We start from the raw sequence: 17,966 nt of genomic DNA on the forward strand, positions 1-17,966 counted from the left end.
TAAGTTTTAAATTGAATTAAATGCTTTCCACCCCCCTAAAACTGTGTGATCTGTGTGAAAACAGTAGAAAAACTGGTACTGGATTTAGGAATCTGTACACACAGGTCTTTTATATTTGAAACGGTGAAAACATGTGCATGTAACACATGCTGCTCATTCCTATTTACTGCCCAACTTTAGCTATCATTTACATTGGGGTAAAAAAAAACTACTGCCTGATCTACTAATGCACCAAATGTTGTTATCAGAGGCGTGAAGGAGATGTTATCAACAGTATGTGTAATATTTCTGGTTTCCGAAGTGGCCAACTGATGAAAACCCCAGACAGAATAGTGATCTGGTATTGATAAGCAGAGTCCCTCAATGGCATTGGGAAAGCTTACATTAACCACAAACTGTGATTCTATATACCACTGAAAAACAGCCAAAATTACAATTGTTAATCTCTCATCAACGATTCAAACAACTTACAGCAAGAAAGCCTAAAATAAATTAGCATTATTAAGTAACTAGACACACAGAACTTCAGTAAAAATGGCTGTATTTTAAAAATGTACACTGTAAACATAAACATTCATTTTATAAAACCCACTGGAAACTTACAAAAAGCTTTTACACACATTAAAGCTATGTCCTAAAATGTCAGATAGAAAAAGACATATCTATGTAACAAAAAATGATATCAAATAACAACCTACAAGGTTTGAGACTAATAACCAGATCTGAGACCATCAGAGACCCAGCACCTCCCACAGCAAAATCTCATTATAAGCCACAGTGAAAAGACGTGTGCCAGAGGGAGAGAAGTGACACGTCTGCAGGGAGTCACTGTGCTGCAGGAAGTCCTGAAACATGCCGCTGCTCGGCTCGACCAACTTCAACACTCGTTCTGTAAAAAGATTAGTGAAATATTAATTACACATACTCCAAAGTTATGTTAATAATTTCTTTACTGCAAAACAAAATAACAAAACAAGATCAGAGTTTACCTTTTGATCCCACAGCTAAGAGCTGACTCTTAGGGGAGAGGCTAAAGCATGTGACCCAGTGGGGCAGGGCAATCTTTTTTATTATCTGTAGAAACAAAATTAAATTATATTACACATTTATAGGTAGTTATTCTGTAGAGCCGGTAAAAGATCAGAACAACAGCTGTACCTGTTTTTTAGCCAGGCTATAGTAGGACAGCTCTTTCTCTACTCCATAGCCAGTGTAGATCACCAGGCCAGGGTCTGTTGGGCAGAAGGCAGCCAGGCTAGGAGGTGGGCTGTCATCCTGAAACAAAGAGTTTATATGATCAATAATAATAATACATAAATAATGTATTTTAGAAAACGATGGTCAAATGTGGACTGAGCTTATTTTGTGTAAGGATTCCAAAACAAAGACAACAAGCTGAAAAGTGTTAATACAAATAAAATATGCACATGACTTTAGTTAAAAAAATAAGCTGAGGGGAGATATTGCATGTAAATGTGTTTTAAGCATTTACTGTCCAACTATTGTCCATTATAGGTCTTAGCCAGTCTTTATCTGAGTATAAACCAAAAAAAAAAAACCATCTGGAAATTTAGTACCAGAAACTGTCCAGACATGAGAAGTGTCTAAAAACTGGATTGAAACTGCAGACCAACCACTGCTCCCCCAAAACTGAAAAAGATAAATACTTAGCAGATCCTAAAAAATATATATGCAGCAGCACTCAACATTTGGACTGACATTTCTAGTTATTAACAGGTATTACTGCTTAAAATACTCATTACCCCAATATAGGCCGGAGCAGGAAACGTCAGCCAGTCTAGCAGATCACACTTGTCCTTCAACCAATCAGCAGCCCACACACTGACACGTCTGTCGGCACTGGCAGCCAACCACATCTCATTTCCTTCCAGTCCATAACTCTTACACTGGGGATTAGAAGACAACAATTTTAGACAACTACTGAAAAAATAAGATAAAATGCCACATCTCAGAGCATTTCTTCTTGTGTTTCAACAGCATCACAAAGGATCAATAGCCTTGTAGTCTTTTAACAATGTAATAAAACACAAACATGTCAACAGAACTTTAACAAGTGCTTCATTTTCCATTTAGAGTGCATTCAGAAAGGATTCAGATGCCCTTCACTTTCTTACAATTTTGTGAAGTTGCAGCCTGACAGTAAAATTGTTCTTTCTGTATTGGCTTTACAGACTGATCCATAATAATATATTTTGCATTTACCAGCAGAAACATCAGTTTAATGTACACTGAAGAGTGGGAAGAGCGGTGAAATAAATCCCACATACACAGAAAATAAAAGTACTGAATTTCAAACTGAAGAGAAATGAACTTAGAGTACTGTCAAGTGTCATTTTAACAAGACATTGTTGTTGCAGGAACACCTCAGCAGTGCACTCACAATCCATAGTTGATCACACTACTGTAAATGTTACATACTGGGGACAATTCTAACCTCTCACACTGTCTTACTGTGATGTCATTTTAGGATATGATAAAGCTCCTGATCCCTTCAGTGACTTAGTAAACATACCTGTTCATTCACACACTGGATGGTGGTAACTGGCGCTCCTTTGTGGTCCCTGATGACACGGATAGTGGCTCCATTTACTGGGCTGCTCACAGCTACCAGACCATTCTTCCCAGCTGAAAGGATCACGTGACCTGTGGGGAGGTCAAAGCATTAACATAGTCAGACTGGGTGAAATGTAGCTCTTTAATGATCACATGAAACTTTAATGCCAGCACTGGGGCTTGATTACAAGTTATTCTCCTGACTTATCCACTGTTGTATAAACACACTGAACCAAACAAATTCATTCCTCTTTTTTTGAAGTATTAAAGGTGGAGCAGGAAACAAGTATAATACATGCATGTAGTACATGAATGTTTTGATGCCTCTCACCATTGGCAGAGTACTGGATGGCAGTGACAGTTACACGATGGGGATGCAGCTTCATTTCCATTTCTGAGGAGGCGAGGCGGAAGATCCTCAGGGTCCCATCACTGTATCCTGCAGCAACATACGCACTGTCTGTGGTGGAGGAAGGGCTCCAGCATACACAGCCACAGGCCTGATCAATGGAAATAAATAGGACCTCTTATTATTTAAAGGGTATATGCAACTGACATGTAATTCTACCCAAAATGCACAGGAAACACACTACTTATGTCATATTCACGATGAAAAAGTATTTTGCTATGGAGTAAAAACATTGGAGACCCCCGATTAGCTACTGTAGTGAGATTGAATATGTGACTCAAGAAGTATAATTAATTTTTATATTTATGTGATTTGAACAACTTCCTCATAATCTCTGTCATCCTTTAGAAGAAGCATTCCCTCACCTGATTAAGCACCTGGAATTGCACCACAAGTTCGTTGCTGGAGACTGACCACACCCTCACACTACCGTCCTCACTGCATGTGACAAAATGGCTCTCGTCCGGGCTAAACACCACATCGTTCACCTGGAGAGGAGAAGCACAAAAAGAATGAATCACCATGATATTATTAGGAGAAGACAGTAATGGTGACATTAACAATGGAGTTAGTTACACCTGTGTTTTCTACGAACTAAAATTAGAAAGTTTCATTTGTATATAATCTGAAGACATTTTACTATTTTAATTTTCCCAGACATGTAGTCATGGGTAACACTTGTAACATACTACAAGAAGATGTGTGCCTTAAGCCCATCAGGACTGGGCTATTAATAATCAAATATGAGTGTACCATCACAGATCCAGGATAGGCATTTTAATATTTCTTGGTTTCATTTCCCAAAGCTCACACTAGTACCTTGGTCTTGTGCCCGCTGACCAGTCTGATACTGCTGTTGTCTGACCAGTTAATGTACCAGAGGGTTCCCGCTGTGGTGCCAATGATGCCCATGTCCATTGTGTTATCAAATGCTGCACTGACCGACGTCCCATCCAGCATCATCTCTTGCTCCAACAACACTGTGGTCCCACTGAAGCACAGACACAAATCACCAAAAACACTTAATTATGTCTTCAGCCTCTTCCAAAACTAGGTTTTGTACAATTTCACTTCCTATCACTTCCTATAGGACTTTGAGACACAGACTGGCCACTGTCTCAGAGGTTGAAGAATTACAGGGTAAAAAGAACATCACAATTCACAATGATAATAGTAGTATCAACTGGTAATTCTGTATTATGCAATATAGTGCAAGACAGTGCAATATCTGGTAGGGGTTGGGGGTGAAAACAGGATTTTGTTTATGTACACATCATTTACGATAAAAAAAAAAAAGAAACTACTGCCTAGATAAGACAAAGGGAGAATCTAAGAAAATGAGCTGCAGACCTGTTTTCCATACTGCAGACCTTTTCCTGAGGCTTCATGCCCTGTATAGCTTCTACCTCCCACAGTCGCAACCAGCGGGTGTTGCTGCCAGTCAACAGACGATTCCCTCGACACAGCAGCACTCCTACATCATGAAACCAACAACCAATTATCATTTGAAGCAATCCACAACCTAATACATGTACAGCAAGCCACATTATTCAAAATCAAGGCAGTGGTCAGAATATACAGTTAATTTGTACCAATCTCTCCCTCATCAGCGTCCCAGGTCATAAAGCAGCACTGTGTGTTGGTGTCCCAGACACAAACATGTCCTTTATTGGTGGCAGTGAACAGAAGGGAGTTCATGTGGTAGCACAGAGCTGTGAGCACCACATCGCCAACCTGTGCTGGTGCTTTTACCTTCTGGACCTACAAAGGTGAAACAGTGATCAATCCTAATGTGCCATGGGAGAATACACTTTTACCAATCAAAATGCACACGTACATTTACGTTAGAAGAATGCATCACAAATTTTAAGCCACTATTGTAGATCAATACATCTCAAGTAGCTAATGTTTTGTCAGCTACACTGCATTAACATTTTTTGTTAAATTAAGATTTTTCTGTAGTTATTTACTTTGAGGTCTACATCTACGCCACGGGTGTGCATGAGGCAGAAATAAACCCCTTGGCTGCCCACGCAGGCCAGCTGGGAGGCTGTTGAGGGGCTGAAGGCTGCATCATGGACAGGCCCTGACACTCTCACACTAGACAGAAGCTGGAAGGTCTTGCTGTTCCACAGAGCCACCTCTGGGTCAGAGAAGTCTCCTATGAGGCAGAAGAAAGGGTCAGGAGTATCAGAATGATTTAAATGGTCACATAAGAGATATTTATTTTATTTAAGTCACTAGTAAAACAATAATGAAAAACATCAAGCATAGATTTACAGGACACAAATTTGACTAATGGATAAAAAACAATTTCTGACCAACAGAGAGGAAAAAGCAATCATCCCTGGAGAAAGCAAGACTTTGCACTGCCCCCCTGTGGTAGGATATGGCATTTCGACAAGTTCCTTTCTGGACGTCCCAAATGCAGATGAGGCTCTTTTGCTCATTACTGCTGCCTGCTGCTGATGCCACTGTCTGGATAGGAGATAAAAACCCACACACACATTCCACAATGCAAAGTTGATTAAGCCAACTCTTATTCTTCTAACCCAAAGTGTAAATTGTTCATATACCAAAAAAAAAACAAAACAAAAACTGTAGACTTATAATATTATAGTGTTTTGAAGCCTCTCACTTTGTTCTGAGAGAAAACTAACTGCTGGCAACCAAACTAAGAAGTGCTCAAACTGCACAAGCTGTTCTTAGTTAATGTTTCAGCCACACACACAAATATATTTACAAATGCAGGTCACTTGGAAGCACTGAACATCTACATGTACTGTATGTTATAATACAATCTTCCACAATTCACTACAATAACAACAGAGCTATGCCTGCTGTTCAGGCAGCAAATAAGATCAATAATATAAGATTATTAAAAATAAGTTCCTTTTTTGCCTCTTGACTGAGGTAAATTAATTTTCCTTCTGAAGTAGAAATCCCCTGCAGTGACTAAACAACTAGCTTACTGTTAACACCCTGCTGGGCTAACAATGTGAGTCAGGTTCATAGACATGTAAAAATGTAACTCATCATGTACTGCCATGCTTTTCCATGGTGCCAAAGAGCCACAATACAAATTACAGTATAGTTACAGTTTTGTTTTTTCATTTACTAAAAAGGTAAATGTTGAGGGATGTCAGAAATATTATATACATTTATCAAACCTAACTGGAATTTGTTTTGTTTATTGATTTGACTAGTGTTTGATAATGACAATTTCCTTACTGATTATTTGCCTGAAGTTTCACTACTCTGTTGGATACACAACTTTCAAGTCTAGTTTTCTGGAGTAATGTTTGTGGAGTAGTCAACATAAAAGAAACAGCAAACAATACAGACAAAGACAGATAATTAGCAGAGAATTGTGATCTGTGTGCTGCCAATTTCCAACTAAATTTGTATCAGAGGTGTTTGTATGGAAACATCTTTATCTGCACCCACTGTTTAAAAAGGGCCCCCCACAAAAAGCTCTTTTTTTTCCCCATCCCTTTCAAACATACAGAATTTTATTTCATAATTATAACTTGTACCTGTGCATCATTTGTGACTGCAAGACAGGAGATCTCTTCACTGTGGCCATGCAAGTGTCTCTGACAACCAGTATGAAGGTACTCCACCACCACCACACAGCCACAAGAGTATGCTAATAAACCTGCAACATAAATTTATTGCAGTATAAGAAACAGCCAATGACCAACATTGTAGTTTTATGTGTTCTTTCAATCTTCAGTTGAATTGTTGTTTTAATTTTATTCCTTTAGCTTTAGTTAGTTTTCAGGGGGTAATTATACATCCTCTTAGAGAGTATTTTCTGACAATTGATAGACAAAACAATTATTCACACAGATAATTAGCAGACCAAAAGATTCTAAGAATAATTATTAATTGATTATTCTATCTTAAGGTGTGTTCTTATTTGTAGTCATGATATAGCAGATTTAGCTTTACTTTTACATTGAGTATATTATGATAACCTTGGTCAGGGCGCCACACCATATTGCCACGCCCATTGCCGTTGTAGCCAATCACTGCTTTCACCTTTATGCCCTCTTCCCCCACGTGGGGATCCACAGCAGCCTGTATCAGAGAGAACAGTGAAACCGGACAGCAAACATGCTAATATACTCACTGAGATTATAGATAGTGCTCCTTACCTGATCAACAGTGGAGGTCTTGAAACGTGGGATAAAGTGCTTGTAACAGTCTGGACGCACCAGGTTCTTCCCTTTTAACTGAACTAAATTATAATAATAGCATTAATTATAAATCAGACGAGGCTTTATACGAAGAAGAAAAAAAAGAGAGAAAAAAACAACAACAACAGAAAAGCAGTTCACTATCAACATTCAAAAGCAGAATGGAGCACGTACCAATGTCCATGTGACTGGTATTAAGGGGAGAAGTGTTGACAAACTCTGTGACTTTGAGGAAGGAAACAGCAGGTCTTGGCTCAGAGAAAGGATGTGATCCAGTGGATTTAACTGGGACACGTGGGATGTTCGGGCTATTCTCACAAATAGACGAGGAGCCAAAGGCTGCAGGAGAGATAATATGACTGAGGGTGACAATAAATCTAATTTTAGGGCCACGCATTTATTGAACAACTCTTTTATAGCCATTAGCAACAAATACATTCCTGAAACAAGCGCATAAATCTCAGTGTTGCTAAGCAACTACTGAAATCCTGTTTGGGGCTTGGTGTTTTTGCAAGAAGCTGAGATATTTGTTAGTCACAATAGTGATTTAAAACTATCTGAGTGTTAAATATGCTTGTGTTGTGTGTATGTATTTTGATTAATATTTAGCCAGATCTGAAACAACTAACTTGCAAGCATCAAGTTCATCATATTTATGCAGTCTACTGTATACGCTTTATTCTGACTTTTCTGAACTACATTCACATTCATTCGTAAATGAAACCAAGAAAATGATGCAACCAGAGGTAAGAGGTCAATACTTTATACTTTAGTAAGAGTTGCAACAGCTGAATAGTAAATAAAACTTATGTGGAGCAATCCTTCCCTCTTTTAGTTCAGTAGGTGGCAAGTTTGTTTTTACCTGTATTGTGATAATTTATTTTAAATGCAGATGGAGCTAAGTTAGAAATGCATCACAAATACAACTAAAGTAGTCTAAAACTGTCATAAGTGTGCTACCTAATGAATGGGTGTATTAATCAAGCACTGAGGAAATAATTCGGAAAACAATCACAAATCCGCAGCTAACACCGAATTCTACATTTTGAGAGTTAATAAAATATAGGTAAACCCTCATTTGATTTTGCTGACTGACTTGATTGAGACTAGAGCAAATTTGTGTAAATATTTCTTAGTTTTCCTCATGCAACTTGCAGCTGGACAGAACTTATGAAGCATCTGCCACCCAGTGGGCGAGTGGATGAAGATTTTAAGTTTTCTCTGCAAATCATACAGTTAATAGTAGATAGTGGGTGGTGGGTAATTTCAAATTGAGAAGGAAAAAACAAACAAACAGACAAACAAAAAAAAACACCTACCAGCCTGACTGACTTGGTCAAAAGAGCTGACATCCAGCCTTGGTGGGGGGGAAGAGGGGATTGGTGCGGTCTGTCGAGGCATCCCATGGGAAAACTGAACTCCACTCACTTCAGTTTCTGGTTGAACTAAAACAAAAGTTCAATTATTATTATATTATTTTATAACTATTAATTATTTGTATAATCTTAATCTGTCAGATTTCATATGATTGTAGCATCACTGTGAACTCTAAAGTTACCTGATTTAGGAGATGAGATGTAGCTTACTCTGAGAGGTGAACTATGAGTAAAGACAAAGTGTTTTAGATATTTACCAATAAAACAAAAGGTTTCTCAAACACGAACAACATGAATAAAACATGCAACACAATATTACCAGTTGTCAGTCAAAGAGTCGACAGGATGTGCCAGGAAGTCCCAAATGAATATGGCATCCCCCACTGAGACCATGCCCAGTTGGTCGGGGGTAAAGTTCACCTGGCTGATGGGTTGACTGTGGCCAATAAACATCTGGTACAAAGGAACACATGCTTCAGATACTTTGGATGTAACATTACAACAGTACTAAAAATGTTGCTTTAGGTGCTCGCAAAGTTTGACTACTTGCATAACTTTTGAACTGTAAGTCAGACCAAACAGGAAATTCAACCCCAACTTTCATTTTGGGAAATTGTGATTTTTCCCATTATTCCCATATTTTTTAGAATTTTAAAATGTTTTAACATGACTGATTAAACGGCTAATCATTTTACAATACTTGTAAAATACAAAAAGCAAGTGACCTTTTCAAATCTGTACACAATATGTAGTTTATGTTGCAGAAAGCAGTACTAATAGTAGAAAATATTAAATCTTCGGTAAGCAACCTGTGAGTTAATATCGAGCTTCATGTTATAATCCCACACTTTCACAGTGTTGTGTCCGGCTGTTAGTAGGAATCGACTGTCCTCACTCACAGCCAGGGATGAGCACTGGTGTCTGTGGACTTTAGATACCTGTGAGGAGGACAGAAAAAATTTAAGCATATGCACATATACATGACCAAACACATGTATATATAAAAACTTGGATTCTCTTGTTAATGTTTTCATTTATGTTCCCCATATGGTGTCAATTCCTTGGTATCAGTGTGATCTGGTTGCTGATTTTAGCTCAACCCAGTGATGTTTTAACTATTCTCACAACCGCTGATCCGAATGTTATTGATCATAACTATTTCATATCATATTATCTGACCTTTAGATTAGAATATACATATTTCACTAATTGACTAGTATAAAAATAATAACTGACCATCTAGATACTTTCAGAGGTACTGAACTTATAGGGTTGTCTGTTTCTATGTCTCAAGTACATGCTCTGACCTGGAGCTTCTCAAATCATTTCTTGATTTTAAGGATTAACATAACTATCTTACTGTATGAGTTGTATTTCAGTGTTACCTCTCGGAGGAGACGGCCTGTCTTAGAGCTAACCCAGAGAATTTTGTTAGCAGATGTCGCAACCAGCAAGTGTTCAGTGGAGGCTGGAGAGAAGCAGACCTTCAGTGCAGAATCCAGGCGGGGGCTCTCTACATCCAAAATACTCACATCTACATGAAGCAGCTAGACAGAGATGGCATGGGTTAATGGTACTGTAACACATAAAATAAAATAATTTTATGTGGTAGTTGTTATAGTATAATCATTCTGAACATCTTGTATTTGGTATCTAATCTCTTGAATTCACCCAACTTTTTTGAGTGAAGTGCCCAATGGCAAGGTGCTGAAAGATGACAGACAGTGTTAATATACCTCATCCAGAGACCGTGCATCAGCAACAGTGACAATGTACTCTGAGGGACCGACAAACGCCAGACAGCGGCTGTCACTGCTAACTGTGAGAGCGTCTGGGGCACGCTCTGTGCCTTGGGCTGCCACATTACCTAGCAAATAAAATACATAGAGAATCAAACAACACTGATGTTTAATGCAGCTGCCTATCATACTAACATATGTGCTTCTAACTGGCAAGCTACAGAGTACTTCACTTTATCAGTTTTTAATGCACGGTCAATTTTATAAAATCTACTTAATGGAATAGTTACGATGTAACAAAATTTAATACTGTCCCTATAAGAATGTTTCACTGTACTTAACTGTATACTGTTAAATAAAATGTCCTGAAATTAACTTGAGGTGTTTTTGTGCATTTAATTGTGCATACGTACACACAACTCTGATCACATTGTGATCTTCTTCAGAGGAATCATAAAGTGCCAAAGAGCCCAGAGAGTCGGCGCTGTACATAAACTCCCCATTCGGAGAGAAAGCAAGACCCACCACTTCACCTCTGTGCTGCCTGTGATATATAAAAATATAGAGAAATAAAATAAACACACACAGAAAAGCAAAGTTCGAAAACCTGTTATTACTTTCTCTTCTAGCAATTATGGTGCTAAAATACACACAATAAGTAGTTCAAAAAAGAGGAGAACCACCTGTTTTCATCAGACAGAATAGCAACTGTGTGACTTTATTATAAAAGTCAATTTTCTATTCCAGTCACCTTATTAAGCTGAATTGTGGGTCCTCAAATGAAAATACAATATACTATACAATATCAGTCTCTGTTAAAGCCTCAATGTTAGTTCAGACATACGTGTGTTCAGCCAGCAGCTTGGCGCTAGAGATGTCAAAGACCCGGACAATGCCAGAGCTGAAACCACAGGAGAAGATCTGCTCACAGGGATGGAAGGCCACTGAGCAAGGGCTGTCCTCAGACACAAAATCATATAACTAAGCACAAGAGACAGAAAGCAAACATTTAGTTCAACAGCAAATGGTCCTCTTATAAAGAAAAAGAAATGAAAACGGTGTGAATTTCTTCAGTAAAGATATACTGGGATTCATGCTTTCAGAATAATTTAAAAGATGCTATAATCACATATATGTTTTACACAAAAAGGCTGTAAACTCGTAGTAAAAGTAATTTCTTTGTTTTAGCTTATTCTATGGAGGCCATAGAAAGAAACAGAGGTTTGCTGGTCAGTTCTCTAATTTCTTTTTCATTAAGTTGTAACTTGGCAAATATTTATCATTAAGCAGTTGTAGGTTGTAGATTGTTAAAAAGACCAGCATTGTTGCTACAAACACACATATGTGGTGTTTCAGACCTGATGCAAGGAATCCATATTCCAAATGCGCACTGTGCCATCGGAAGAGGCTGTTGTGAGATGACGACGAATACCATCCACACTGAAGCCGAGCACAGTATCTGTATGTGATCGCATCAGTGTGTTGTATCCACGGCTGCTCACATCAAGGAAACCCAGGTTACCAGTAGAAGTGGATGCCAGGACTTGAAGACTGTCTGATGAGGCTGACACCAGGGTCACAGGTCCCTCATGTTCTGGAAAAGAGTAACATGTGTCTGAGGTACTGTATTGAAATGTCTATCTGTGCCACTCTTAAAGCTTACACTTTAAGACTGCCTATGGAGTAGGCATGCATTATGCTTCCTGCTTTCCCTACCAGCCTCCAAGAAAACAGCAGAGAAATCAAGAGGCCAGAGCCGCAGGAAGCCATCTTCAGAGCCTGTGGCACAGAACGATGAGGTCACGCTGATGCTGTTGATGGCAATGCCTGGACCTGGAACACATAGACATGTACACATACATACAGCTGTCCTTACATATTTGCAAGGTTTTGCCCAAATTAGACTTTAAAATAACTTCCTCCCCCCTCCCCTCCAACTTATATCAGACAAACCTGAGTTAAAAGTCCATTTCTCCCTGCGTTCTGCATGCTGCTGCTGTGCAGGCAACAGTCTCCTGACATTTCTAATGACAACCCTGCTGTAGTCAATCTCAAATATATGCCCGCTGCGACTGCTGACAAATCTGTGGAAAGACGGATAGGAGAGAGAAAAAAAGCTAACTTCCAGAGATTCAGATTAGATACAATAAGCCCAGATAGTTTTAGTAACTTTTTTGTTTACTCACAGTGTTTGATCATCATCATGTTGATTGGAAGAGTTCTCCCCAAAGACCACATCAGTGAAGTCCAGTGAGTGGTATTCACCCAGGTTTACTGGACAGGAGCGCAGCGTCCCATTCCTCACTCGCCACAGACGAATATTATCACGACCACATGACACCATCCTGAAACCAGGACTCTCACAGATTAGTTCACGCTCTCAGAGTTCTAAGTAACAAACAAGATGTCTTTTCTTTTTGTGCCAGACAGAGCCTTTTTATCTCTACCATTCTGCTGATGGCATGACCACTTCCTAGGACAAATTTAAGGTAAAACATGCACTGCTACTTGAAAATGTAATCAAATACACACAAAAAACAAACAAACACAGAGAAGTGAGCGTACCTTGTGTCATCAAAGAAGGCAACCTTCATGGTGTGAATGTCCACATCAGTGTGTGCTTTGGCTAAGATTGTCACCTCTCCACCTTTACCAACATTCAGAGTGTTCCACACCACCACCATCTATGAAAGGTTAAATTAGGATGACTATGAGAAACAGTCAGTCAGCTTACAGCTCTGCTGAGTCACAGACTTCTAGAGCGCAGCAATTTATACCATGTCATTTAAAATTTACCCAGATGAGTCAGTCAAAGTAATGATATATGATTGCTTGACACTCATGGTTCTCTCTACAGAGTTCATCTAGTACTAAATGCCTTTTATACATAAATTAGAAAATAAATCCTCTGAACTTTTATGTGGTAAAATTTGTATTCATGGTGCTTACCGTTTTATTGTGGCTATCCTTCCCCACTCCACAGAGAATGCTGCCGCTGTGTGACAAGCTGAAAAAGAAAATGTAAACATGTTGTTGTGTGATCAAGAAGCATTTGAAATAAGCTTAGACTTCATAGCTCATGTAAAATAGTTTTGTTCATGTACGTCCAGGTGTATATCTAGTTGGTTACCTGAGACAAGATAATGAATGAGCGTGAATCCTGAACATAGCCAGACAGTTTCCTCCATGGTAGTTCCATACTCGAACTACACTATGATTGCCTGTTTGTGCTGAGGCCAGCATTGTTGAGTTGCCATTAAAAGCTAGTGCAGAAACCTGCAGAGGAAACAAGTAGACAGATGTTGTAAGAATTTAATGATTATAGTAAACACACTATTTTTTTAAGATGTTGGCACATAATTATAACCTTAATCCTATAGAGAGACTGAGTGCTGAGATAGTACAACACGTCACAGCTCACTTACTTTTTCAGTGTGGCCAATGAAAAATCTCTGCTGGTTAGAGGATATCTTCATAGAGACGATAATTGCATGACATGGGTACACCACTGCATCACCAGACTTCGTCCACAGGGCCTAGCATGTACAAAAGTACAGCTATTGTATGTTAATCAGTCATTTAATGCATTTTAAAATAATGATATGCTGTATGTGACAATCAATAACATTTTGAAACGATACAAACATATTTAGTAGTGGCTCCTCCAAAGCCGATAATTCGGTTAAGCCTGAGAATCGGGTCTGGAAGCAGTTTCTAATATGAAGAGCAAAAAAAATAGAGGCTTAGATGTTATTAGCTCTAAAATAAATGACTCATCAACAGTGGTTTTCATTTTACATTTCACTCTCCTCATGTCTTACCTGCTGTTTGTCGTTTTTGGATGATGTTAGATGGACAGGATGCTGAACAGGAGCACAAGCAAACTAAGAACATAAATTGAACACCAGTATTTTCAGTGCTGCCACAAAACTCTACGAAAAGCCTCTTGAGGTGAACAAGAAGAATAACTGTGATATAAGGGATTTAGTTGAATCACCTCTTCTTCATTATCTTCCCCATCTTCCCAGTGTTTGCTGAAACCGTCATCGGGATGCACAAACACATGAATTCCACCATTGTCTGTATCGCGGTGTGACCTCTGTTTGAGTTGGTGTAAACTGGAGGATTCTGATTCCTGCTGGTCATTGTTATGGCAAAGCCCGTCACTGCTCTGGTGAGTGGAGACTACACCGAGCTCCGGTATATTTGTTACGATGGGGTTTCGATTCCTTGGGAGCTGAGCAGACACAAAAAATAAATAAATAAAATACAATACAATTTAAAAAAGAAAACTAGAATTACAATACAATTGTACAATTCAAAGAAAAAAGTCAAGCTGTGTGAAAGGAATTTATGAATGCTTTATATCTTATATTCTTTATATATATTATCTATATATATATAATAATTTTTTTTTATTTACAGCACAAAATGTTGCCAGTCTTACAGATTTTGGGGTGGTGATCTGCTGGATGAGGGACACACGGTCTTGAACTGGTTTGCTGAGGTTGACACAGCAAGACTCTTCTCTCAAGGGACTTCTTTGGTTAGAGACACATCCTGGAAGAGACCGTCAGGAAGTTTGTCATTTGCAACAACATATATTTCTTTAGCTACTATATTAGCTACATTTGGGCTAAAATAAAATACCCACTATGTAAATAACTAATTAAATAAGTGCTCAAGTAAGATTGAAAGAAATAATACAAGCATAATTTATTTCTAGCACAAACTACAAGTAAAAATGAATCAGGAAATAATTAGAATTTCTTTTTCTAAATCTAAAAAATATTAACCACACCTAAAGAGTAAGTCATTAAGGGGAAATAAGAAGCTTTAAATACTATGACAGTGATGAGCAATGTGACAGTTCATAACTTACCAGTTTTAGATGTGGGACTGCCTTTCTGGATGGAGTCAAAGGGTAACTTTGTTCCACCTGAGGGAAACCTGATAAGACAGAACAAGATAGCAGATTACATGGTGATAGCACAAGTAGATTAGTTTCATAATATTCATATAGAGTGCAGATCCTATTTCTTAAAACTGGCGTTTTGAGAAACTGCTGGTAATTTGACAAATGCACCCTTTAGATACTGTTATTACAACTACTTGCATACATTTAATCAATCTGTAGTGTGTGTGTGTGTGTGTGTGTGTACAGTTATTCCGTGAATGTTTTTTGTGTACCCACATTACCTTGTTTAGTGATTTATTAGCTTTTTCAGAATTACTTTCTATAATAGTTGATGTTGGTATGAAATAGTTAACACAGATAGCAGGATGATCCTGACCTCCAGAAACCAAAACAACACATTCTGTATGCGATGATGTGGCTCATAGTCACTTTGCCTTTAATAAAAAAGTTAATAAAGCACTTTCTGCTTCTTAATAAGGTAACCATACTTGATGTAGTCATAGATGTCATGCCAGGAGCCTCCTTTGGGCACAGGGAAAGACATTTCTCTGGGCATAGACCCTGTTCCCTGAGAAGAGGAGAGACCCATCAGCTTGGCTTCACTGAAGGAAACTCCTGTTGAAGGACAAAATTGTACAAGAAGATGAGAAAAAATAAAGATGTCATGCATACACAAAGATTCATCAATCGGAGGATGCAACCTGACATGACTTGAATGTTATGCACAGTTTCATTTTCATATAGAATAAAGCTGATTTTTGGACCTTAAATTTAGGGGACTGAATAAGCAAGGGTTTAAAATCAACCAGACTCTAAAAAATGAAACATGCTTTTTTTGCCTGAAAAACTGTAATCATTTTACTCCATACCGAAGTGCCTTTTAGAGAAGAGCACTGGTACATTTTTTAATTTGTCTTTTCATTCACACCTCATATCAAATTAGTATAAAATTGCTAATGAATTCTGCATCTCTGTTTGTGCAACTTTTTCATTATCAAAAATACAAAACACCTCCATATTTCTGGGTGGAAATTAAACTCTGGCTCTCACCTGGGTCTAGCAGCAGGTCACTTGTAAACATATTTTTCACTGACATGTTGGCACAAAGCTTGATGCTCTTCAGGTGACTGTAGCACCGGTTGAGGTAGACGGTGAGTGTGTACTGCAGATCCAGCATCAGACAGGTCCAACGCACCGAAGTGGGAGCTGGACCCACCAAACCTGGGCCACATAAACAAACTGTAAATACTGCCAGCAATAATACATGATGTGCAAGATTATTCTGTATATTACATACAAAAGTACAGTGGACTCTCAGTGATTAATGATAAACAAAAACAAACAGGAAACTGGTCATATCTCAATAAGTATGACTGCATGTGTAGGAATGTATTTTACCACATTTTGCAGATTTTCCAGTGCTTTCATACACAGAATCCTTTGCAGCTCCACACAGAAAAGGAAACTGTAGCCAGGTAGCTGTGCACTTGAACTCTTTAAACATGTTGGAAAAGGAGATACGGACCACCTGGCCCTCCTACACATGATAGCACATGCAGAATAAGAGTTTCATAATATTAAATCAGTGACATCTACACATAGATCAAAGAGGATTTTAGAGTAGATGAAGCTGAATATTTTAACTATTTAACCCAGCAAGTTGCAAAAAAGGCCAAGATAGAGTGTGACAGGCTTTAAAGTATTGCTGGATCTGACCACACAAAAAAGAACAAAGAAATTCAAACGCGATTAAGTGTGGTGAAAGGAAGTCATTATTGGTTTCATCACACATACAAAATGAATAAAATCAGATAAGATACCTCTGCAGCAACATCCAGGTGAACCACAAAACATTTGCCAGGTGTGGGTCTGAAGAGTAGGTAGAAGTAGCGCCCTGTCAGCCCCAGAGAGTGGCTGGTGTTTTTGGGTACTTGGATGTAGCTGTTGGCAGGAACAGGACCCTTGATCCGGAACACTGAACATTTCAAAGTCTTATCCTGGGGAGTTTCATGAAGAGTGGCGATAAAGTAAACTAACTTTGGTGTACTTGGTATTGATTTGGCAAAGACTCATGCTAACGTTGTTTATTTAGTCAAATATAACTGTTTTGACAAACTAATCTGAATACGAAACTTATTTTTAGGATGTAAGTTACCATGTATGTTGACACATCGCCCTCTTTTGCCGACTTTTTCCAGTCTTCAATTCGGAAATGTTTGAATATGTTAACATAAGGATGCTGCCAGCCTGCGAAATGAAAACAGGACTTAGTTACAGACGTAAACATAACAGTTCTGACTGGTGTGTGAGGTTGTGGCGTCTGTCTCACAGACTATATTCAGTCAGTAAGTTTATTTTACCTTTGGAGGCCATTGTTAACGAGTATCCCTGATAATAAACCCAGCTGATGATGTCTCAGTCTGCTGCAACTTGTCCAAACTCCAACAGGTGATGGTTCGTGTACAATGTCCACATGTAAGCTAGCAAACAGTTAAAATGACCGGGGACACGCTTTCTCCGCTCCCCAATGATAAGAACGATAAAAACATGAACTTTTACATCGTTATTAGATGCAAAGGCTTTTTTAAGTTACGCCAGGTACGATGTAAACAATAGTTTTCGTTTGATGACATCAAGCTCTTACTGTAGCAGGTATGCCCTTCCCGCTCTAGCCTCCGCCGTTGCTAACGACAGCACGACGCTCCTCACGTATGTACGTTACGTTTCTTGGAATTCTGGGTAATGGAG

General features: G+C 38.6%; 1 protein-coding gene across 3 annotated transcripts; it reads right to left on the minus strand.

The window, feature by feature from the left end:
* Positions 1–542: 542 nt before the first annotated feature.
* Positions 543–17,881, minus strand: wdr90 (WD repeat domain 90). 3 transcript variants are annotated; one of them, XM_026351037.1, is made up of 43 exons: positions 17,579–17,881; positions 17,374–17,465; positions 17,039–17,215; positions 16,617–16,755; positions 16,269–16,439; positions 15,707–15,833; positions 15,183–15,250; positions 14,748–14,860; positions 14,298–14,537; positions 14,122–14,163; positions 13,946–14,014; positions 13,726–13,836; positions 13,431–13,576; positions 13,250–13,307; positions 12,866–12,984; positions 12,487–12,645; positions 12,254–12,384; positions 12,017–12,133; positions 11,659–11,894; positions 11,145–11,281; positions 10,714–10,844; positions 10,298–10,428; positions 9,947–10,108; positions 9,371–9,499; positions 8,881–9,014; positions 8,744–8,784; positions 8,505–8,630; positions 7,360–7,524; positions 7,144–7,226; positions 6,964–7,066; positions 6,520–6,641; positions 5,305–5,461; positions 4,954–5,144; positions 4,576–4,744; positions 4,334–4,457; positions 3,803–3,974; positions 3,349–3,471; positions 2,906–3,074; positions 2,534–2,664; positions 1,764–1,907; positions 1,159–1,275; positions 990–1,074; positions 543–889 (listed from the first exon to the last, which is right to left on the minus strand). In XM_026351037.1, exons 1-43 carry the CDS (start codon positions 17,589–17,591, stop codon positions 732–734), a joined length of 5,532 nt encoding a protein of 1,843 aa, XP_026206822.1. In that variant the 5' UTR covers positions 17,592–17,881; the 3' UTR covers positions 543–731. The 3 variants fall into 3 exon arrangements, with proteins under 3 accessions (XP_026206822.1, XP_026206821.1, XP_026206823.1); XM_026351036.1 differs by having other exon boundaries at positions 14,122–14,184; XM_026351038.1 differs by lacking the exon at positions 7,360–7,524 and having other exon boundaries at positions 14,122–14,184.
* Positions 17,882–17,966: the final 85 nt, after the last annotated feature.

Source organism: Anabas testudineus, chromosome 19 (assembly GCF_900324465.2).
Source record: "Anabas testudineus chromosome 19, fAnaTes1.2, whole genome shotgun sequence".
Taxonomy (NCBI): domain Eukaryota; kingdom Metazoa; phylum Chordata; class Actinopteri; order Anabantiformes; family Anabantidae; genus Anabas; species Anabas testudineus.